Here is a 23,087-nt window from a genome sequence, read left to right as displayed (position 1 = left end):
CTTGCAGAGAGCACACCACATTGCTGTCTGTCTCCCTGAGACAGGACTCAGCTCTTGGGGCCCTCTTGTGCCTCTCTCTCTGACCTCATCCTAAGACCAAGACAAGCCAACTGAAACATAATGCAAACACAGGGAGACAGTGCAGAACTCCAGGTAAGTAATGCTTTGGTGAGAGGAGAAAAGACATTTGCTTCTTTTCTAGTTAACTTTTTCCTGCCCACAAAGATCTGTTTTTGCTAGGACCGCCTTTAACGACCCTATATGGCATTTAAACCCCACTTGCATTATTCAGTTGTCTCTGGTAACTTTTTGTGTTGTTGTGCACCCCCCCAGCCAGAGCGTACCTTGAGGTTTTCTACGGTAGCTACTTTGGTTTCTGTCTCGCCTTAAACGTCTAAGAAACATGAGTCGCTTCAGGGGAATTAAGATGTTTTGTTTTTGTTCCATTTACCCGACCTGATAAAAGGTCTCTAGGTTAGGGCGGTGGAGGAGCAGCATGGTGTCCTGCAAGCTTTAAACCTGCCTCATGCTAAGCAGCAGCCCAGGCACTTATCTTGAGCTCCACCTTGGTCTACTGATCAGAATCTCCAGGGGGAAGGGCCTGGAACTGGCGTTAATGAGTGACTCAGGAGATTCTCATTTGGGAAGCAGGTAGTGGAAAGAGCAAAGTACTGGGTTTTCAATTCAGGCCCTGTCACTTACTAAGGTCTCTAGTACCAATCTCTGGTCTTCCGACTACCTCATGTGCACACTGGAGATGATAACCCCTCACAGCACCCTCGTGCAAATTAGTGAGGGAATACGTGTGTGGAATCATTAACACGGTGCTTGGAATCCACGTAGGCACTCTTGACTCCGAGTATCATTGACATTCTAGCAAAACAGATTCCAGAGCTCAAGACATCTCCTTGGGTTAGAGGCAAGTAAGTTCTTGTGAAAGAACAGGTGTGGGCTATGAGGCACCATTTCTCACAATGTTAGCCTCAGATCACCTGCATCACCTGGCCCCTAGGCCCAATCCCCAGGCATCCTTATTTTTAGCAGGATTCCCTTAAGCACAGTAAAGTTTGAGAATCACTACCCCAGTCTCCTTTCTCCTCCTTTACTTGTACCAATGAACTGGCCACTGATATGTGAGCAGATGGGTTGGACAGGCTCTCAAGTTTTCTCAACTAGTTTTATAGCAATTAAATTAAAATTACTCCCGTGGAACAAACAATGCTCATTGCCTACCTCTGACGCATTATGAAAACACAAAATGTTTTGAAGCAGCATTTCTCAAAAGACATTTGAAGTTGTTTCAAGGGCTAAGCATCAGAAGCGCTCTTTATAAATTACACACACACACACACAAATTGACAAGGCAGCATTGCTGAAGTGAGGCTGTTATGAAAAAATGGATATACCCTGTGTTTGTTGAAATGATCATTAATTGGCTTAAATGCTGGGAACTTAGATATGTAAACATCCACACTGTTTGAACGTCTTTTGTACATCAAAGGATTTTCAAGTGCTTTTGTCTGGCTACACTAGCATTTGCTAACAGTGTAGCAGCAACAGCACTGGACTAGGAGACAAGAGATGCATTAGTCATTTGTAAAATGAGAGGGCTGGACAAGATCAGGCATTCTTAAGAGTACATGATTCATGGATGGCTTCAGGGTCTCTGGACACTGTGAAGCCATCAACCAAATTTTGCACATAAGCATATACATTTTTCTGGGGATAGAGTCTAGCTGTTTTTAGATTCTCAAAAGGTCCAGAATCCCCAAATGGTTTAAAAATTACAGACTGGGTTATTGTGGAGACTTCTCCCAGCTCTAAGATTCTAAGGAAAACCAATGTCCCAGCTCCTTTTGGGGTCTAACCTGGATGGGTCACTGACTTCGTTTGTTTTTTTAAAGCCAGGAGTGCTCCCTCTTCACCAATCTGCTCCTTCCCCAACAAAATCGGCCCTGTTGTGCAACATTCTTCATTTCATACAAACAAGACTATCTTTTGCCCAGACAGTAGGATTTAACTTGTTTTAATGTAGTCTGCTATAAAAACAGGTGAAGACTTCTGCACGGTACATTTGGCTTTACAAATGTTAATGACTAGTTAATGCTTGTGCTATGCATTGCACAGCATTATAATCTGTTGACCAGTAACATAGCTTTTGCAACATGGGTTATGACCAAAATTGTGAATCACAGAACTTTTACTTAGCACACACACAATCTACAGCAAACTTAAATACTTATCTATAATACCTAGCTGGATTATTGGCTCCATTGCAGTATTGTGCTTATTTATCTCAGAAGATAGGCAACTAGCAAAAATACACATTTCTTTTGCATTTCCCCACCCCCATATTACACTGTAAAAGAAATACATTATTCAGTGCACTTCCTAAGAAATAAACTTCCTTATAGTATCTCTCTCTATATATCTATGCCAAAACAAAAGAAGAGCACAATGCAATTTGTAAGATTACCATTTAAAGCAAGAGGTAATAACACTCTGGGATTATAGCCCCCTCTTCTGCTTAGAAAGTTCAGCTATTTTATCATCCAGTTCACGTGACTATGCACGGGAATAAAACTTAATGCATGATTGCTCTGGGAAGTTTAAGATAACCCCTTTATCATTTGGTAGACACGCTGGGGCATTAATAGTATTTTAATTTTTTGATGTATTGTCTTTAGTCAGACCATAAGCTGTGCAGACACCAATATACTCCATAGTGATTTATCTTGATTTCCATCACTTGCTTTTCCCCCATCAACTCATGCTGGATTAAGAGGAAATAGATCTAAATTATAGCAGGTCAGTGGCTGCTGGATAGATGTTGGCTAGAAGAATGTATGTGAGGACACCAAGGCCTCTTCATCCTTGTGGACACAAAATCCTGTACCCACCATATCTGAGCTGGGTTGCAGACAGTCCTGTTTGGAAGAGGAGACTAGTCATTATACTCTGCGGAGTTTGTTGGCTGTGCTAGCCAACAGGCTGGAAAGTCTGGAGGCTTCTGTCCTCACAAACTTGTTGTGATGGAAATGACAGAAGTTTCTAGAATGAAAGAGGCTGCAGCTTGGCAGCTTGTGGGCTGAATCCAGCTGCAGAAGTGTTTAACTAGCAGTATTTAAATTTTGATCAGTTCTTGATATTTAAAAATGAGAATGTTTCTCATGAAAATTTGGATTTCATAAAAATTTTAGGAGCTGGTAACACGGGTTTAGCATTCTTGCATGGCAACAAGCAGCTGAAACTGAACGGGGGGTGCCCTTTTTAACGGGGCTTGGGCACTTCAGTTTGCTACAGCTCCCACTGCTCCCAGCTGTCATACATCACTTGAGTGACCGACCTGTTTCACTCATTTATATGACCAGTTGAGTTTTGTTGACACTGGGTTGGTTTGGCCTTGTCTTCTTATGATGCTGAAGACCTGATTTCATTTGAAAATTTCCCCTCCCGGTGGACAAGATTCCTCCTTTGATTGACTGGGTCCCAGCTATATCTAGTTGCTTTGGTAGGTAATCTTAACATGCATTTCTACTCGTCCTTTATGCTATATTGCAAACTCCAAAGATATAATCACACTAATATTTATGTGTTTAAGTGTGTGTATGTTAAACACGTAAAGGGGTGTTTATCTATACAGATATATGTATACTTCCATTTAGGCAAAAGTTAATTTGGTTCCACAGATAGACACAGAGTGCTGGCAGCTTGGAGAAAAGTGTAACAATTTGCTAAAACCTGTATAATTCTGACTTATAATATTACAAAGACAGTGAACTTTAAGTTATTGCTTTTTCATTACAGAATAAAGATCTCATTCTGTTGCAAACTTTTATACAGAATGAGTAACCATTTCCTATTCAAGTAATAGCAATCGGAATCAGAAGTTCCTTACACAACAGTAGATGCCTGAAGATATTTTTGAAGGAGATGTGATTTCATTGTATTCAAAAACTTATGCAGGAAACTGGGAGCGATGTAATTTTTCAAAAGTACAAGAAAATCAGCACCCCAACTGCTTAATGTTAAGGAGGGTTTCTCAAGGGCTCTATAACGCTCAGCTTTGTGGCGAGTTCACACCCACCTTTAGGATTCCCATTCTACTTATGCAGCCTTGTTTCTGAACACAAAGCTTGTATTAAAAAACAGTAAAAGAGGATTAAAAGCAGTGTTGGTTTTTAACATTCAGAATTCACAGAGGGTCTCATTTTTTGCAGTTAAATGATCCATGTTGTGTTACTGCTGCAGAATCACATTCATATGGCAGTCTAATTTCAGGCACTTTTAAAACATGTTCATCTGGAATAAAAAGTCTGCATGAGCCACTTCCACATAATTCAGAATGAGTGTTGAGTGACTCTAGTCCCCAAGTAGACAGGAAATCACCACCTGGTACTCAATTAGCTTTCTCCATCATAACACGATGGTGACTGCAAAGCTTAGACATCTCTGAGGTGCCCTTCTAGCTTTAGCACAAAGATGTGGATCATAAAAATCCAAACTACTTAGTTTCTACCTAAAAAATACAAAAAGGTGAAATACACTAAATGTATTATACAGATAGTTTCAGCTACTATCAAAATAAATAACATGATCTGACTCAATGGCTTGACTCTGAGCTCTTGGATGAAATCTGATGGAATGTCAAATGTGGAGACTCCCTCCTAGGGACTAGCTACTGGTAGGCAGAAGTATCTCAACGTCCTTGCCATTGGCTACGACAGCATTAGAAGAGCAGCTGCTGGCAAGGTCTTCTGTGGTGGTCAAAGAGGATGCCTGGGGATGAGGTTTGCTCAGTGGAGTGGCAGCAGACGGAGAAGGAGCGAGGCCAGGTTTCTTGGGTGGGATGGGTGGAGGGTTTCCTCTCTCAGCTCTGGGGATGGTAGGGGACTTGATCCCTGGAGACAGGGGGCTCAGAGGACTAGACACTTTCCCTGGAGTAGGTGAATGGCTGCTGTCACCTCTTGGGCTGGCAGTGTTGGCCAGATTTCGATAGTCTGTGCCAAAGGGAGAGCTGTTGGGAGACACGGGCTTGATTGGTCCTTGTTGGCTAGTGAATCTGGAGAGCACCTGGGTGACTGTGTTTCGGGCCAGCTGCTTGGCGGCAGAGTTGTCTATGAGGGTTGGGGATAGATCCCTGGATGGAGGGCTCTGTAGACCACTAGCTTGTTGGTCCTGATCTGCTTGGGACTGAAATTTGTGCCGAGCTGCATGGAACCGCTGGTTGATCCCTACTTGGTAGGATGACTGGTAGCCAGGGCTGCTAGCTGATGACCCCAATAAGCGCTTGGTTAGTACTGGTGAAGAGCAAGGAGAGGATGTGAGAGAGGAAGAGGCAGTGCTGCTGGGGGACAGTGAGCTTCCACTGGAAGGGAGGTGACCAGGCGCTGGGACTGGAGTCTCTATCCCCACAGGACACCCACCATTCTCTACTGCTTTCTCTTGGGCCAATCCCACAGGCTTCTCTTGTGGAGGCGCTTGGTTTTCTACACTGCTGCCTGTAATCAGCTCCTTGGTAGTTTGCATTTCTGGGTCAAAATGTCCATTGGTTTTTGCATAAGAGTAAGCAGGAGTGGTGGGACCAGGCAGCCCTGTGGCTGTTACCTTGGCCGTGCTGCTCCCATGGGTTCTTTCTGCCTGAAAACTCTCTGTTTGGCAAAATACGGACACTAGCACGGGCGGCTCAGTTGCTGTGCCTTTAGACAGGGCTACTGGTTTCTTCCCTTGCTCGCCGGGGCTACTTTGCTGGTGCAAAGCCTCTAGGTCCTTCACTATCTTCTTCAAACTCTCCATCTCTTCTTTCAGAGTTCTGGTCCGGTTCTCTTCTCGGTTCAGCTTTGCTCTCAGTTGTTCCCTCTCAATGTCAAACTCAGACAACTGCTTCTCCACCTGGGCTTCCGTCTGCAAGCCCCGCTTCCTCTCAGCAGCCAGCTCTTCCTCCAGCTTGCTCACCCGACTCTTCTCCTTCTCTAGTTTCAGGCTCAGCTCTCCCGCCTTCTGGCCTTCCTCGGCGGCCTTGTTGGTGGCCTTCTTGCACTCGCGCACCAGCATGGAGGAGAGCTGCTTGTGGCGGGAGCGCTCCTCTTCCAGCTGACTGGAGAGCTTCTTCTGCTCTTTTTCAAACTTTTTCACTTGGGACTTTTCGAATTCCAACTACAAAAGAATGCCACCACACATCTTGATTAGAGTAAGGAAACAAAGAGATACTGAAAAACTCTTATCAAGTAGAGTGTATCAAGCTAGCTGTTCTCTGGCACATGGGATTACCATGTATGCCATGTGCTTACATCAAAGATTTAAGTATCAGAACACCTACCATAAAAATGTACACACTACGACTTAATCTTTCTTTGATGATTTAGGAGGCACTTCTAGTTCTTACTGTCTCAGGGTTATTGTGGGAATCTGAATCATCATTGTGTTTTATGTTATGGAAAGTTCAGAGGATTAGAACCAATCAAAACAGCAGAAAGCCATATCAACCAGATTTTGTGATGAATGCTGCCGATAACTTTTAAAGCTTCAGTAATAATTCTTTCTGGTCTTAAAAACAAACAAACGTAAGTAGTTGCATTTGAATCATTCTTCTTATACAAATGCCATCTGCTTTAATCATCATCCCAACCCTATTTAAGGCACAGAGTGAGAGGGAAAGGGTTGAAGGAACCCTTTTAGTCAGTGTTTTTCAAACTCTGAGACTCATTCATGGACGGCAAAACCATTCAGTGAGCCGTGATCAGAGATAAAAAAAAATGAAATAGAAGCGAAAATATCAATGTGTATGATAAGCAGTAAGGGTTAGGTGTGATTTCATGAGATTTTTGTTTCAGGCATATGTATATATGTGTATATATACTGGGTTGTGATGTAAAATGTATTTCTTACTAGGAGTCCTAAGTCAAAAAAAGTTGGAAGAGTTCAAAGTTAGTGTTCCCCAAAGTGTGTTCTATGGAACGACAGTCCCATAGTGAATGATCTATGTTAAAAAGATTTTATGAAAACATAAATTTGCTAAACACAGAATACCCTATCTTGTTCTTGAAGACTCACAGCGTGCTTCTGCATACTAAAGGGTCTAACAAATTGAAGTTAGAAACCTCTTTAACTTTGTTTAATCCAGTAATTCCCAGACTTATTTGACCACAAAGCCCCCTTTTTTTGAGCAATACCAATTTACACCCTGCAGAATAATCTTCAAGAAATGCTACTCTAGGCAAATGCTGCTCTGAGCCCCTCCACCTTAATTACCTGTTGAGTCAGCCGCTCTCTCTCCTTCTCCAGCATGTAGGTGACATCATCTCCTTCAGCTGTGTCCTGTGCATGCCTTTGCCTTTCTTCCTCAAGGTCTAGGATTACCTTTAAGGAATTAAAAAAAAAATCATTTTCAAATATCAAGGAGTCACACTTAGAATACAATTAAATACTAAGTGTCTTTCTAAGCACCCAAGATCATTCCATAGATAAATAAATAAGTAAATCCCAGTCAGGGCCATCAAGGAGCACACTGTCTAGAAGGGCAAAAGAGATGCAAGCGATGTGCTAGGAAACAATACAGTACACACTTATCCGAGGTAACACGAAGTGGCATGTAAATAGAAGAGAGCAACTCATTAGCTGTAGGGGCTGAGAAGGTTTCAGAGAATTAATAAAAGCTTGGTGGGACTAGGGGACAGGTGTAGGTGATGAAGCAAGGCAGGACCATGGAAAGCTGAAAGCTGAGGCTCTCCCTTGATGTTCAAATCACTGGAGGTACCAGAGAGTGAAGCCTAAAATGAAACATTTCCAATAGGTGACATCCTAACTGTGCCTTGCTTAATTAATATATGCATTTCGTGGACAGTAGATAAGAGGTGAAAAGACTCTCTTGACTTTATCCCGCATTTGCAAAGGCTCAATTATTGAGATCTTCAGTGGGGATTTTTCACACGGCTTTTTAATTAACCTGCCTACCCCATTCCACTTATCCTTGTGCCAAGGGATTAAGCCCAATTTTAAGAATACAAATTTAAAGGGACATTTCCCCACATAATCCTGCCTACAACTGCATAATATTCCAATGGCTATGGATTCCTTCGTAGCTTCGGCTCATGCTTCAGAGGTGCCTTGGCCTAGACCTCCCTCGGCCAGAGCACTGTCATCCCAATGGCCATTTCCTACTGTTTCTCCTCACTAACAACTGTATGAATGGAGAGAGAAAACTTTCTGGGACCCCTTTTTAAATACAAAAATGAAAACATTTTGGTGTATTTCCTTCTGGTTGAAAAAAAAGAAAACTTTCGCAACTTAATAGAAAGAACAGCTTTTGGCTAAAGGTGGTAGATCATCTCCTCTCCCTTCGGAGAGCCGTCTAAAATGATAGAAATGGGATGAAAAGAATAAAAACCCACAAAGTCAAAGAGAGAGACTTTGGCAGACAAGAAACTTTAGTAACATTCTGAAGAAAGAAAGTGGCTGGAGGAGTGGTAACTACTTTGGTACGGGGGAGGAAGCTGCTTTGCGCTGCAGGACCCCAAGGACATATGGAACCTGCAGATGGCAGACACTGCACCGGAGAGGTGAGATGTAGGACAGAAGACAAGGGCACTGGCTCCAAGTTTGTATTTTCAGAAGAGTTATTCGTCCCCACAACCTGATTCCTGTACACAGAATGCTCAGCCAGGCGTCCACTGCCCGGGAATATACCAGATGTTTATCCTCTGAAGAAACAGAATGTGACAGGCTCCAGATATAGTAATAACAGATATGACAGAGAATGACAGTGAGGAAAGGGTATTATGTCTGTTTAGGGGAGATGGCAGGGGTGGAGAGAAGGGAGGTGGGGTGTAAGACAATGAAATCCACATCTATAATAAAAGAAAGTAAATATAAGCGTCTAAAATTGATAAAGCAAGAGAGAGCAGTATATCAGTTAGAAATATGGAAGTTAGCTGCCAAAATAAACAGTTAAAAGAAAGAAGTGGTTGTCTCTAATATTGAGGAGGAGAGAGAATGGGAAGGGGTGGACTAGGGAACCCTATTTTTCGTAATAAGCAGAGTAACCACGTAATTGACTGTTCAAACCACTAACATGTCTGAGAGCCAAAGCGGAATGTATTGTTAACAACTATGCCAAGGCAACAGGCTTAAACTGGAATTTTCTCAGGCAAACTGGGACTATATGCGCCCTAATTATAAGCCTCTAGTTTTGATGTCTAACACAGCCAGTGCTCTACTTTGATAAAACACTTAAGATCAGATAGGCAGCTGTTTTAAAATATTTAATACTATCTTACATTGAAATACAGTGTTAGGGAATTTTGAATTTTTTAACTCTTCCTCTCCCCAATCACCTAGAACCATAAATTATCCCAACACTACACCTTCAATGGGCATGACAGCCAGCCAGCCCTTCAGTACAACTCAGTTACTTCATGTACGAAATAGAAAACAGGCCTGCCTATCAAACAAGGATGTTGTGAAGATTTTCTTATAATATTACGTAAAAGCCCCCAAATTTAGGCAACTACCTCAAACTCATTGACACCTTTTAAATTGGGGCATAAATGTCTTCAGATTACTTCAGTCTAGTCCAGAGGTTAAACTCTTCTGGGTCTTGGAGAACTCTGAGAATTCAAGTAAGGATATGGGAAAAAAACTCATTTTCTACAAAATGCATAAACTTTTGGCATTCTGTATATTTTCTGGGGGATCATGGAACATCTGAGACCCATTCGTGGTTAAGAACTCCCACTCTGGCCTTTTGTTTGGACTCTGTGAAGGGAAAGAAAAATCATGGGCAAGACCTAAGCCCTTAAAGCACTTTGTCAGATGCATTTTAAGCAGATGGCTCTCTAAAGCAGGTAACCATAAAAGTAAACGAAGGTCCATCAAACTGCAGCTGCTAACGCAATTTTTCAGAATAAAATGCTTCCTACTAAATGCACTGATGTCCCCCCTTGTTGATATAAATCTAAACCAATAGTTCTTAAAAATGCAGACTCTAGCCAAGCATTTTTTTCCAGGCCAAATCTGAGCCATAAATGATAAGTCGGGGAATGAAATCACAAGCACTAGAAGAATTCCGAGGAGATGAGGTAGAGGAAAGCACAGGTTTGCCTTCCTATCTCAGGGGCTGTAAGACCTAGAAAAAAACACACACACATACACACACACACTTTCCTAACAGGGTAGAACAGCTTTAAGGTAAACAACCCTAGGGACTGTTTATGGTTTCACGAGAAGTAAAATGCAATGAAACGCAAAACCAGAAATAAATGAAAATAATCTATTGGCTTGTATGTTTATAGTCAGGTAAATTCTCTAATTCTCTCTCTCTCTCTCTCTCTCTGATATAGCACTCCCCAAATACCTGTTAATCTTTCTATTTATCACTTAAGTAAGCAAAGAGAGAACACTCCGTTCAGCTACAAGGCTTGGTCAAGCCCCAGTTTGTTGCCAGAGTTTGGATGACCAAGAGCTGAAAAAACATACCAAGTGTTTTGGAGTGTCATATATCAAGAAGAAATGCCATCTGAAATAATGCGTCTGGCACACTGCCTAAATTTAACATTTGGAATGACCTGCATTTTCTATCTCCTGGCTCTCGGGTAAGCTCAGGGGCTTTTTTACACCTGTGAGACCTCCCAGTTAAACTACTATGAGAGCTGGCAGCTGACAAAGTGTCGGGCATTTCAGGAGCTTGCAGGCGCACGTCGGCGGTGAACCCACCTTGCGGTGCCTGCTCTCGGCGGCAGCCAGCTGCGACAGCATGCGCTCCTGCATGTTCTTGCACTGCTTCATCACCACCTTCAGGATCGACAGCGGGTTTGTGCAGACTGGCTGCTTCTCGCCATCGTTCTTCTCCTTCAGTGTTTCAAAGTCTCTCTGGAGTGCCATTAAAGGATCACTGATGTTGTATTTTCCATAGCGTTCTTCAATGAAAGTATCTCTGTGTTGGGCCTGGGGAAGAAGGGAAAATAAGCATTTTGCTTTCAAATACTGCTGAGGAGGGGATCTGCTAGTAGTTAGACGTCAAAGGTAGTGGTGTGAGTATGAAGTAACCTTTTGACTGCAAATCAGACAGGGTCATCTAAGTATAGAAACAACATCAGAAAAGGGGCATAGCAATATTAATGGGAACAAATACTTACGTAAAGCTAAGTACCAGTTAGACATTGATCTAAGTGTTTAGGCTCAGGTTATTTAAATTTTACAACCCTATAAGGTAGTGCTATCATCTCCATTTTGCAGATGAGAAAATTACTACGGAGAGGTCAAGTGACTTGTTTCAGGTTACTCATCTAGCAAGCTGTCAGAATTGGGATTTAAACCCAGGCAGCTTGGCTCTAGAGTCTGTGACCTTAACCACCACACTTACCGCCTCAGCTTATGAATGCTTCTATTACCAACAGGTATATCTTATTTTTTCTGTGTTATGGCATTTGCATTTCTAAAATACGGTAAGCATAATACCTTTAAGAGTTTATATGTTTAGAGACCTAACCAGGTGGCTGTAGATAAGTAAAGGACACTAAAGATATTTTTACATTGTAATCGAGGACTGTTTGTGATTTGTCCGCATAGAACTTCACTCAATTGTTGGCCGGTCAAGAGGGTGGAGGCACTCACTACTAGAGGTGCAGACAAAGTCCTTCTACCTGCTGCCAAATTCCACCCCCCTCTTCTAACCTCTGTTCAGCTGTCTTCCATTCTCCTTTCTGTCCCCTTCACGGCTTGGTGAGCTTTGGGGATGAAAGGGAACTTGAGGAGGGAATGTGGGCTGGTGCTTGGAGTCTGGCCTATGGCTTTGGGCCTGGGTGCCAAGTCAGGTCGAATGATCAGGAAGGGAGTGAAAGGAGATTCTTAGGCTTCCCTCTTATATCTGCTAGGAAAGACTTGAAGTACTATTTCATATAAGCATCATATATTACGCGCAGGTGAACAGAGTGAAATTAACAATTACTTTACTGAACAGACATCTAAATGTTTCCTGAGACATTTTACAAAAAAAAAAAAAAAGAAGTGTTAATAGAGGGTTGAGGAAACTTTCTCAAAAAATCATAGCAAAGTACTATATAATTTAAGCTTTCAAATGAAATCTAGTTATGAAAACTACTGTTATTTCTCAATTTTTAAAAATTATTTCATCAGGAGCTACCACCACCCACAAATGGGGACCCATTTGAAAAGAAAAATACACAATTCAGTGACCATGCTTAAAAAACAAAAACCCTCAAGAAAATAAAGCAAACATGGGGTTTCTCTGACATGTTTCAGTGATGAAAATTTGATGCCTCCTTCTTCATTAGAGACGGTCCAAGCTCAAGACTCAGGAATTAGCCTTGTGTTACAAATTTGTGTTGGTATCAGTTGGCAGATGTTCAAAGCAGAGTTAGAAGCCCTGGCGGTTTCACTTCTGGCTGGACTACAACTGCCTTAAGTGATGACATTACTGGAGTATTTGGGTGACATCTGCATACGAAATATTTGAAGCGTGAAATTCAGTTATTCCTTTAAGTTACTGATAACCATCCTCCTAACCTGATTACAAGTGTGCGTGTGTGTGGGTGTGCACATGTGAGCATGTGAATTGAGGCGGGGAGGGATTTGAAAGACAGAATCCTATTTTTTTTCAGGTCCAAATTAAAAGGAAATTTTCAGTAAAATTTCAAAATAATCTTGTCTATTTAGGATAGAGGAAGACAAGACCAGTTCCAAAATTGGCTATTTTTATTATTGTTTTTTAAGAATCATGGCAAGAATAGACAAAAAAGCTAATTTTTAGTTACATATTTAAGAGCATTAATGTCAAAGAACATGGGACTCATCAAGGTTTTCTTTTCATTAAGAACGTCTGTTTCTTTAAGTTCAGGTATAAAAACATGAGACTGATAACCCAGGATTCACTGAAAGTATCTGTAGCTATTAATGTCCTAAGGCAAATCCATGTTTAGAAAAACACAGACAAAGGAAGCAAGAGAAAAAAAAAAACTCTTTAAGAAGTTGAAATTCCACTTTTCTGTCACATCTTTTATTCATGATTACTGTTTCTGTATGATTAGCTATGGAAAAGAAACAATTATTGGTACTAAAATTGGTTGAGTAGGGCAAAAAGGAAAAAGTGAACCTGAGTATTTTTATGACCTTTTCCTTTTCAGAACACCATGGAGAAAGTGGGATGGGAGAGCAGAGCTGGGAGTACAATTCATGATCTTGATGACGCTAAGAAGCTCGCTCTCTCAGGTTTGAGTATATAGTTAACTAATCCTTAAAAATATGACTTTTTAAAACCCACACTGTTATTATCCTGTAGAATTAATAAGCATCACAGAGTTACAAGTAATGGATGAGGAGCTTCTTTGGTGAGGTCTCAGACTTCTCTGAGAATAGTTGTTAAGCTGTCTGTTTTCTCTTGAAGTATTTCACAGTAATTCCATAATCACTTGCATAGTAATTACAAGTTATACAAAATTGGTAGCTTCACACATAAATGAAAAGAATCTGCGGAATAATCTAAAAAAGGCTCCTTGTCACAAAACAATTCTTTTAAGTACATTCTAATATGGGACCCGAATATGGGAAAAGTGAATTCTGTATTTATTATACCAAACACTGGATTGGAAAATGGGAGACGGAATATAGTATTTTCCATCCAACTTAATGCTTCAGTCAGGTGAATTGTATGTATTACACATTTAACAGCACAAATAATAACAACAATAACCAAAAATAGATGTTAAGATTTGACAAATGAAAGAAGAGCTTTAGTGGAGGTGTGCGTTGGTTATCTATTCCTGCATAACAAATTACTCCCAAATTTAAATGCTTAGTAAACATTTTTTATCTCATACAGTTTCTGAGGGTCAGGAATCTGGGAGGGGCTGAGGACTGAGCTGGGTGCTTCTGGCTCTGTCTCATGAGGTTGCAGTCAAGCTGCTGGCCACGGATGCAGCCATCTGAAGGCACGACTAGGGCTGCAGGATCCATTTCCAAGCTTAGTTGTTGGGTTAGGCCTTGGTTCCTTGCACGTACTGGCTTCCAACAGAGCAAGTGATGTGAGAGAGTGAGAGACAGACATATATAGACACATCAAGATGGAAGTCCCACTGTCTTGTAACCTAATCTCAGAAGTGACTTACCATCATTTCTGATGTATTCTAGCAATCACACAGACCAACCCTGGTAAATGTGGGTCGGGGGCACTACTTAAGGGTGTGAATATCAGGAGGGAGGACCACTGGGGGCCATCGTGGAGGCTGGTTATCAACATGAATGACTAGCCATGCTACCGCTACCATTTACGTTTCAGGTCAAAATTTAGAGGCTAAGTACCTATACTAAAAACTATCAAGGCTGAGTTTTAATATTTTAATGAAATTTCAGCTATTTTGTAAGAACTTTAAAATGATCTGGATTTCACTTTTGGGGAGAGGAGTTCAGGAGTACAGCTAAAATCAATTTCTTGCAATTTCATTATTTTTACTTCAATGACAACACATACTTTAACTGAACAGAAATTCCTACATTGTCAGAAAACACAATGATCTTTATTTCAGACAACAGTAAAGTAACTGGCTGGTTAGACAGATTCAATGATAGAAGATATTACTATAGCAGACAAAACATACTAGTCATCTATTACTCATTTATTTTTACTGTTACAGGCTGAATGAAACACAGCACTACTGAAAGCTTAAAATAAAACCACATAATATCCTTGGATATACCATGTTTGCTCTCCAAAAATTTCAGCTTTGCTATGATAAACTACAAAAAGAAACATGAAGCAATCACCATCTCTCAATTATAAATAAATAATTTATTTATTATAATAAATAACATATGTATATATCATATATACATAAATAATAGTTCAATAATATTATATGTAGATAATAGTATGTGTGTGTATATATATATATATATATATATATATATATATATGTATACACACACACACATTTTGACTGCATTGGGTCTTCGTTGCTGTGTGCGGGCTTTCTGTAGTTGCCACAAGCGGGGGCTATTCTTCATTGTGGTGTGCGGCCTTCTCATTGCAGTGGCTTCACTTGTTGCAGAGCACAGGCTCTGGCGCCCGGGCTTCAGTAGTTGTGGTGTGTGGGCTCAGTAGTTGTGGTGCACGGGCTTAGTTGCTCCGCGGCATGTGGGATCTTCCCGGACCAGGGATCAAACCTGTGTCTCCTGCATTGGCAGGCGGATTCTTAACCACTGCGCCACCAGGGAAGTCCCGATAATGGTATAAATTATATATATATATTTCAATCTTAAAATAGGAAATCAATCTCTTTATTCTTTGGATGATAATCACCAACATGAAAAGTGGTTCCAAATGTAAAGGTGAAGAATTATGGCCCATTTAAATGGGGGCTTATATTTAAGTACAAGGTTTTATTTTCAAGACTCAGGCTGATACCAGAACTGTATTAGGATATGCAATTTTGCCATTTATTGCCAATTCTGAAGTGATACTTGTAAAAGTAAACAGCAATATAAACATTATGCCTTTAAAAATATCTGAATACTTCTATGTCAGGGATCAGAAAGACAAAAAACGTGATTCCAAAATGGTTTTTATTAATGTTACCAGAAGCATGTCAAAAGGAATCCTTTTTACACACAATTTGAATCTATTAATCTTCAAATCATTTATACTCTGGAGTCCCTAATAAACTATAAATAGCTGCCTGAACAGCTGGAAATAAAGCAACCATTCTGGATAAAGATGATAACAACATTACAAGTATAACCGTTGTTCTGGAAGTTCCTTTTCACTTGCTGAAAGAAAACCAGATTTTACTGTTTGATAATATTGATAAGAGAGGATTTAGCCTCATTGGAATTAAACTGATTTCTAGAAAATGGCACAAAATTTATCATGGGAGCGAAAAGAGAAAATTTTCATCATTTAAAAAATGTCTAATATATTATTGAAAACCGAGTGCTCCTTCCACTTAACCATAAATGCTGTATTCTCAAATCTGGTCTTTTCTATATGTTTATTTTCTTTAATACTTTTGGGCCCTAGAGTCTAACAGAACTGGGATTATATCCTGTCACTACTACTTTCTGTACTACCTTTAGTAACAACCTTAACTTCTCTGTGCCTCAGATTCCTCATCTGTAGAATGAGGGTAACAATCTACCTATAGGTTTGTTATAAAAATTAAATGAGTAATGTAAAATGCTTCCTATAGTACCTGACACAAAGTAAATACTATAAATATGAATTAATTTTTTCAATAACCAAATTTAGAATATAGATTTTGCTGTTTTAGAGACAATGACTTAAACTCAACCCCACAGACTTAAGATTCTGTAAAACTGGATCAGGCTAGTAAATCTCCATTAAAAGCAAAATGAAATTCACCAATCCCAGATAACTCAGAAGTAACACATCACTAAAAATGTATCAGGAACCTGGATAACCAATAACATTCTATTTACTTAGAAATCAATCCTGAACTGGCATGTGACATATTATATAATGTGGTCAATTGATATTTACCTCTTGCATTGTTATTAAACACTCCTCATTTTTCTGTCTTTTCTTTCAACCTACTTAGACTGCAAGTGATCTGAAGGAAAAAGCACTTATACATCTTTCTTCTTCCTATATCCTATATTTTGCCTTAAGCCCAAGACATGTAACAGATATTTATTTTCCAGCCTCTTTCCTGATGTCTTAGCCTCTCCTTGCTCTCATCATTTTAGTGAGGTCAATATTTTATTTTGCTGTTAGTAAAATCTAGGATTTACTTAGTATAATCACTTAAGGTAATATCAATTTATATATTTAGCAAACTGACTTTGAAGCAGATGAGCTTCAAAGATTCCCCTTGTATTTTTAATAAAACGTTCATCATCCTGGTAAAAAAAAAAAAAAAAAAAAAAAGATTCCCCTTGGGGTCAGTTTGCAACCACAGATATTTATAAAAGCAATTATTTACATAAGTTCAGAGGATCATGTTACAATATTATTTGACTACAGTGTAATAAATTCTTTTGAAGACTAAAAATGGTTAAGTTTAGTACAAATAGCTACAAGTGTAGTACTTCTAGCTAGTAGACTGCTTATTGATAGAATAAGAATATGGGTAAACAGAACAATGTAGCTGCTTCAACATTCAGATTCCAGAGAGTCCTGAGAAAACTCCTAATGAAATTGAAATAGGTGTATTGAGTTTTTTTGTCTTTGTTCTGTTTTATTATTTTAGTCTATGTATGTGATAGAAACAAGTTACATATACATTCTGGACTGGGTCTAAATAAAAAATTTTTTGAGGCGGGGACGAAAATGTGTAAGGGATTCTATAACGCCTGAACAAATTAATGCTCTGAATATAAATTAAGAATTTGAAAGTATAATTTTTTTTGTTTGTTTTTTGAGAAAGAGCACGCTTTATTGGGAAGAGAGCACTGCACGTGACCAACATATGACGAGAGTCGGATGGGCATCCTACACATCACACTCAAAAGGTACTCAGGATGCTATGCTAATGAAGATCAGCTGGAACATGCACTCCTGGGAAACTTCCCCAACCTCACACCTCTGAGGGATCGACACACTTCCAACCTTTTTCTGGAAGGCAACTGTGGTCTGCTAGAGATAGAGTCCCTCAGGGGTGCCTTGTTTTTTATAAAGAACATTTTCTTTAAACTTTTTGAAGTCTTCATTTGTTACTTTTATCCTACGTTCTCTCAAGGCCATCAGACCAGCTTCCGTACAGATTGCCTTGATGTTGTCATCAGACAGGTCATCTTTAGCCATGATCAAGTCGTCCAGGGTTACGTCGTCGGCTAGTGTCATCCTGCTCGTGTGGATGTGAAAGATGCGCTTCTTCGTCTTTTCATCCAGCAAGGGGAACTCGATCTTCCTGTCAATGCGGCCTGGTCTGATAAGTGCTGGGTCCAAAGTCTCTATTCGGTTTGTGGCCATGATAACTTTCACGTCTCCCCTTGAATCAAACCCATCCAACTGGTTCAACAGCTCCAACATTGTTCACTGAATTTCTCTCTCACCACCGGAATTTGAGTCATACCTTTCCTACCCAATAGCATCAATTTCATCAATAAACACGATGGATGGTGTGTATTCTTCAGCAACTCAAAACAGTTCCCGAACAAGTATGGGCCCATCGCCTAGGTACTTCTAAATAAGTTCAGAGCCAACCACTCTCAAGAAAGTGGCCGAGTTTTGATTTGCTACTGCTTTGGCTAGGAAGGTTGTACCTGTGCCGGGTGGACCATACAGAATGACCCCCTTAGGGGGCTTTATACCCATCTCTTCATAATATGTAGGATGAGTGAGTGGACGTTCCACAGATTCCTTAATTTCCTGGATTTGGTTGTCCAATGCCCCAATATCAGCATAGGTCTCCTGGGGGGCCTTTTCCACCTTCATCACTGTGATCAAGGGATCCGTATCATCCATCAGCACCCCTATCACAGCATGCACCTGTGGTTGAGCAGGACCGGGCAGCCCGGTTCCAGCAGATCCTTGTCTACAAATGAAAGAATGCTGACGTAGTGCTCTGAGCCCACAGACGTAGACACGATGGCATGATTGTCATCAATGATCTCTTCCAAGGTTCCTACCGACATTGGGGTGCCCCTCAGATCACCCACCTTTGATCTTTCCTCCTCTTGCATTTCTTCTAAAGGCCTCATTTGTTCCTGATTTCTAATGAATTCTTCCTCCATGAGAAGATAGTCTTTAATTCCCTCTAACTTCAATAATTTTAACCAGCACTGAGTGTGAGGTGTCAGCAGGGGCAGTATGCTGGCAGCATCTGGTCCCTTTGTTTTCTTCTTCTTTTGCTCCACTCTAGCTGGTATAGGAGATTCATATTTCTTTTTCTTATCCTTGTCATCCTTCTTTCCACCTCCAGGACCATGACCACCACTCTGACTTTGAGGCCTCTTGCTTCGGCCACTCGAGCCGCTACTGCCACAAGTCGAAAGTATAATTTTTAATGCTGCATTAGATCTTAATCTCTTTTATTCAGGGGACCATACATCTCTTAAAATATAATGAGAGGGAGGACCGTCAAGATGGTGGAGGAGTAAGATGTGGAGATCAACTTGCTCCCCACAAATACATCAAAAATACATCTACATGTGGAACAGCTCCTACAGAACACCTACTGAACGTTGGCAGAAGACCTCAGACTTCCCAGAAGTCAAGAAATTCCCCACGTACCTGGCTGTGTGGCTGACAGGGTCTTGGTGCTCTGGCCAGGTGTCAGGCCTGAGCCTCTGAGTGGGAGAGCCAAGTTCAGGGCACTGGATCACCAGAGACCTCCTGGCCCCATGTAATATCAATCAGCGAGAGCTCTCCCAGAGATCTCTGTCTCAACGCTAAGACCCAGCTCCACTTGACGACCAGCAAGCTCCAGTGCTGGATACCCCATGCCAAACAACTAGCAAGACAGGAACACAACCCCACCCATTAGCAGAGAGGCTGCCTAAGATCATACTAAGTTCACAGACACCCCAAAACACACCACCAGATGTAGTCCTGCTCACCAGGAAGACAAGATCCAGCCTCATCCACCAGAACACAGGCACTAGTCCCCTCCATCAGGAAGCCTACACAACCCACTGAACCAACCTTACTCACTGGGGGGCAGACACCAAAAATAACGGGAACTATGAACCTGCAGCATGTGAAAAGGAGACCCCAAAAAGTAAGTTAATCAAAATGAGAAGACAGAGAAATATGCAGCAGATGAAGGAGCAAGGTAAAAACCCACCAGACCAAACAAATGAAGAGGAAATAGGCAGTCTACCTGAAAAAGAATTCAGAGTAATAACAGTAAAGATGATCCAAAATCTTGGAAATAGAATGGAGAAAATATAAGAAACGTTTAACAAGAAACTAGAAGAACTAAAGAGCAAACAAACAATGATGAACAACACAATGAATGAAATTAAAAATTCTCTAGGAGGAATCAATAGCAGAAAAACTGAGGCAGAAGAATGGATAAGTGACCTGGAAGATAAAACAGTGGAAAAAACTACCACAGAGCAGAATAAAGAAAAAATAATGATAAGAATTGAGGACAGTCTCAGAGACCTCTGGGACAACATTAAATGCATGAACATTCGAATTATAGGGGTCCCAGAAGAAGAAGAGAAAAAGAAAGGGACTCAGAAAATATTTGAAGAGATTATAGTTGAAAACTTCCCTAACATGGGAAAGGAAATAGTCAAGTCCATGAAGCGCAGGGAGTCCCATACAGGATAAATCCAAGGAGAAACACGCCAAGACACATATTAATCAAAATATCAAAAAATAAATACAAAGTAAAAATATGAAAAGCAGCAAGGGAAAAGCAACAAATAACATACCAGGGAATCCCCATAAGGTTAACAGCTGATCTTTCAGCAGAAACTCTGCAAGCCAGAAGGGAGTAGCAGGACATATATAAAGGGATGAAAGGGAAAAAACTACAACCAAGATTACCCTACAAAGCAAGGATCTCAATCAGATTCAACAGAGAAATTAAAACCTTTACAGACAAGCAAAAGCTGACAGAATTCAGCACCACCAAACCAGCTTTACAACAAATGCTAAAGGAACTTCTCTAGGCAGGAAACATAAGAGAAGGAAAAGACCTACAATAACAAACCCAAAACAAGAAAATGGTAATAGGAACATACATAGCGATAATAACCTTAAATGTAAATGGATTAAATGCTCCAACCAGAAGACACAGACTGGCTGAATGGATATAAAAACAAGACCCGTATATACGCTATCTGTAAGAGATCCACTTCAGACCTATGGACACATACAGACTGAAAGTGAGGGAATGAAAAACATATTCCATGCAATGGAAATCAAAAGAAAGCTGGAGTAGCAATTCTCATATCAGACAAAATGGACTTTAAAATAAAGACTATTACAAGAGACAAAGAAGGACACTACATAATGATCAAGGGATCAATCCAAGAAGAAGATATAACAATTGTAAATATTTATGCACCCAACATAGGAGCACCTCAATACATAAGGCAAATGCTAACAGCCATAAAAGGGGAAATAGACAGTAACACAATAACAGTAAGGGACTTTAACACCCCACTTTCACCAATGGACAGCTCATCCAAAATGAAAATAAATAAGGAAACACAAGCTTTAAATGACACATTAAACAAGATGGACTTAACTGATATTTATAGGACATTCCATCCCAAACCAACAGAATACACTTTCTTCTCAAGTGCTCATGGAACATTCTCCAGGATAGATCATATCTTGGGTCACAAATCAAGCCTCATAAATTTAAGAAAACTGAAATCGTATCAAGTATCTTTTCCGACCACTACGTTATGAGACTAGATATCAATTACAGGAGAAAATCTGAAAAAATACAAACGCATGGAGGCTAAACAACACGCTACTAAATAACCAAGAGATCACTGAAGAAATCAAAGAGGAAATCAAATAATACCTAGAAACAAATGACAATAAAAACACGACTACCCAAAACCTATGGGATACAGCAAAAGCAGTTCTACGACAGAAGTTTACAGCAATACAATCCTACCACAAGAAACAAGAAACATCTCAAATCAACAACCTAACCTTACACCTAAAGCAATTAGAGAAAGAAGAACAAAAAAACCCCCAAAGTTAGCAGAAGGAAAGAAATCATAAAAATCAGATCAGAAATAAATGAAAAAGAAATGAAGGAAACGATAGCAAAGACCAATAAAACTAAAAGCTGGTTCTTTGAGAAGATAAACAACACTGATAAACCATTAGCCAGACTCATCAAGAAAAAAAGAAGACTCAAATCAACAGAATTAGAAATGAAAAAGGAGACGTTAACAACTGACACTGCAGAAATACAAAGGATCATGAGAGATTACAAGCAGCTATATGCCAATAAAATGGACAACCTGGAAGAAATGGACAAATTCTTAGAAAAGCACAACCTTCCGAACTGAACCAGGAAGAAATGGAAAATATAAACAGACCAATCACAAGCACTGAAATTGAGACTGTGATTAAAAAATCTTCCAACAAACAAAAGCCCAGGACCAGATGGCTTCACAGGCAAATTCTATCAAAGATTTAGAGAAGAGCTAACACCTATCCTCCTCAAACTCTTCCAAAATATAGCAGAGGGAGGAACACTCCCACACTCATTCTACGAGGCCACCATCACCCTGATACCAAAACCAGACAAAGATGTCACAAAGAAAGAAAACTATAGGCCAATATCACTGATGAACATAGATGCAAAAATCCTCAACAAAATACTAGCAAACAGAATCCAGCAGCACATTAAAAGGATCATACACCATGATCAAGTGGGTTTTATCCCAGGAATGCAAGGATTCTTCAATGTACACAAATCAATCAATGTGATACACCATATTAACAAATTGAAGGAGAAAAACCATATGATCATCTCAATAGATGCAGAGAAAGCTTTCGACAAAATTCAACACCCACTTATGATAAAAGCCCTGCAGAAAGTAGGCATAGAGGGAACTTTCCTCAACATAATAAAGGCCATATATGACAAACCCACAGCCAACATTGTCCTCAATGGTGAAAAACTGAAACCATTTCCACTAAGATCAGGAACAAGACAAGGTTGCCCACTCTCACCACTATTATTCAACATAGTTTTGGAAGTGTTAGCCACAGCAATCAGAGAAGGCAAAGAAATAAAAGGAATCCAAATCGGAAAAGAAGAAGTAAAGCTGTCACTATTTGCAGATGACATGATACTATACATAGAGAATCCTAAAGATGCTACCAGAAAACTCCTAGAGCTAATCAATGAATTTGGTAAAGTAGCAGGATACAAAATTAATGCACAGAAATCTCTCGCATTTCTATACACTAATGACGAAAAATCTGAAAGTGAAATTAAGAAAACACTCCCGTTTACCATTGCAACAAAAAGAATAAAATATCTAGGAATAAACCTACCTAAGGAGACAAAAGACCTGTATGCAGAAAATTATAAGACACTGATGAAAGAAATTAAAGATGATACAAATAGATGGAGAGATATACCATGTTCCTGGATTGGAAGAATCAACATTGTGAAAATGACTCTACT

General features: G+C 40.1%; 1 protein-coding gene and 1 pseudogene across 2 annotated transcripts in view; both read right to left on the bottom strand.

Annotated features, from left to right (window-relative positions):
• Positions 1-2,009: 2,009 nt before the first annotated feature.
• Positions 2,010-23,087, bottom strand: part of CTTNBP2NL (CTTNBP2 N-terminal like) — a 66,054-nt gene continuing 44,976 nt past the window's right edge. For both annotated transcript variants that reach the window (XM_068540497.1, XM_068540496.1), the window contains 3 exons: positions 10,711-10,941; positions 7,252-7,359; positions 2,010-6,156 (listed from right to left, as the gene is read on the bottom strand). In XM_068540497.1, coding sequence (XP_068396598.1) covers positions 4,675-6,156; positions 7,252-7,359; positions 10,711-10,941 — 1,821 coding nt within the window. In that variant the 3' untranslated portion in view covers positions 2,010-4,674. The remainder of the gene's footprint in view (positions 6,157-7,251; positions 7,360-10,710; positions 10,942-23,087) is intronic.
• On the bottom strand, positions 17,603-18,910 carry LOC137762504 (26S proteasome regulatory subunit 4 pseudogene; annotated as a pseudogene).

This window comes from Eschrichtius robustus, chromosome 3 (genome assembly GCF_028021215.1).
Source record: "Eschrichtius robustus isolate mEscRob2 chromosome 3, mEscRob2.pri, whole genome shotgun sequence".
NCBI classification, from domain to species: Eukaryota; Metazoa; Chordata; class Mammalia; order Artiodactyla; family Eschrichtiidae; genus Eschrichtius; species Eschrichtius robustus.
Note: the sequence above shows the minus strand (reverse complement) of the source record. Positions and strands in the feature narration are given on the sequence as shown.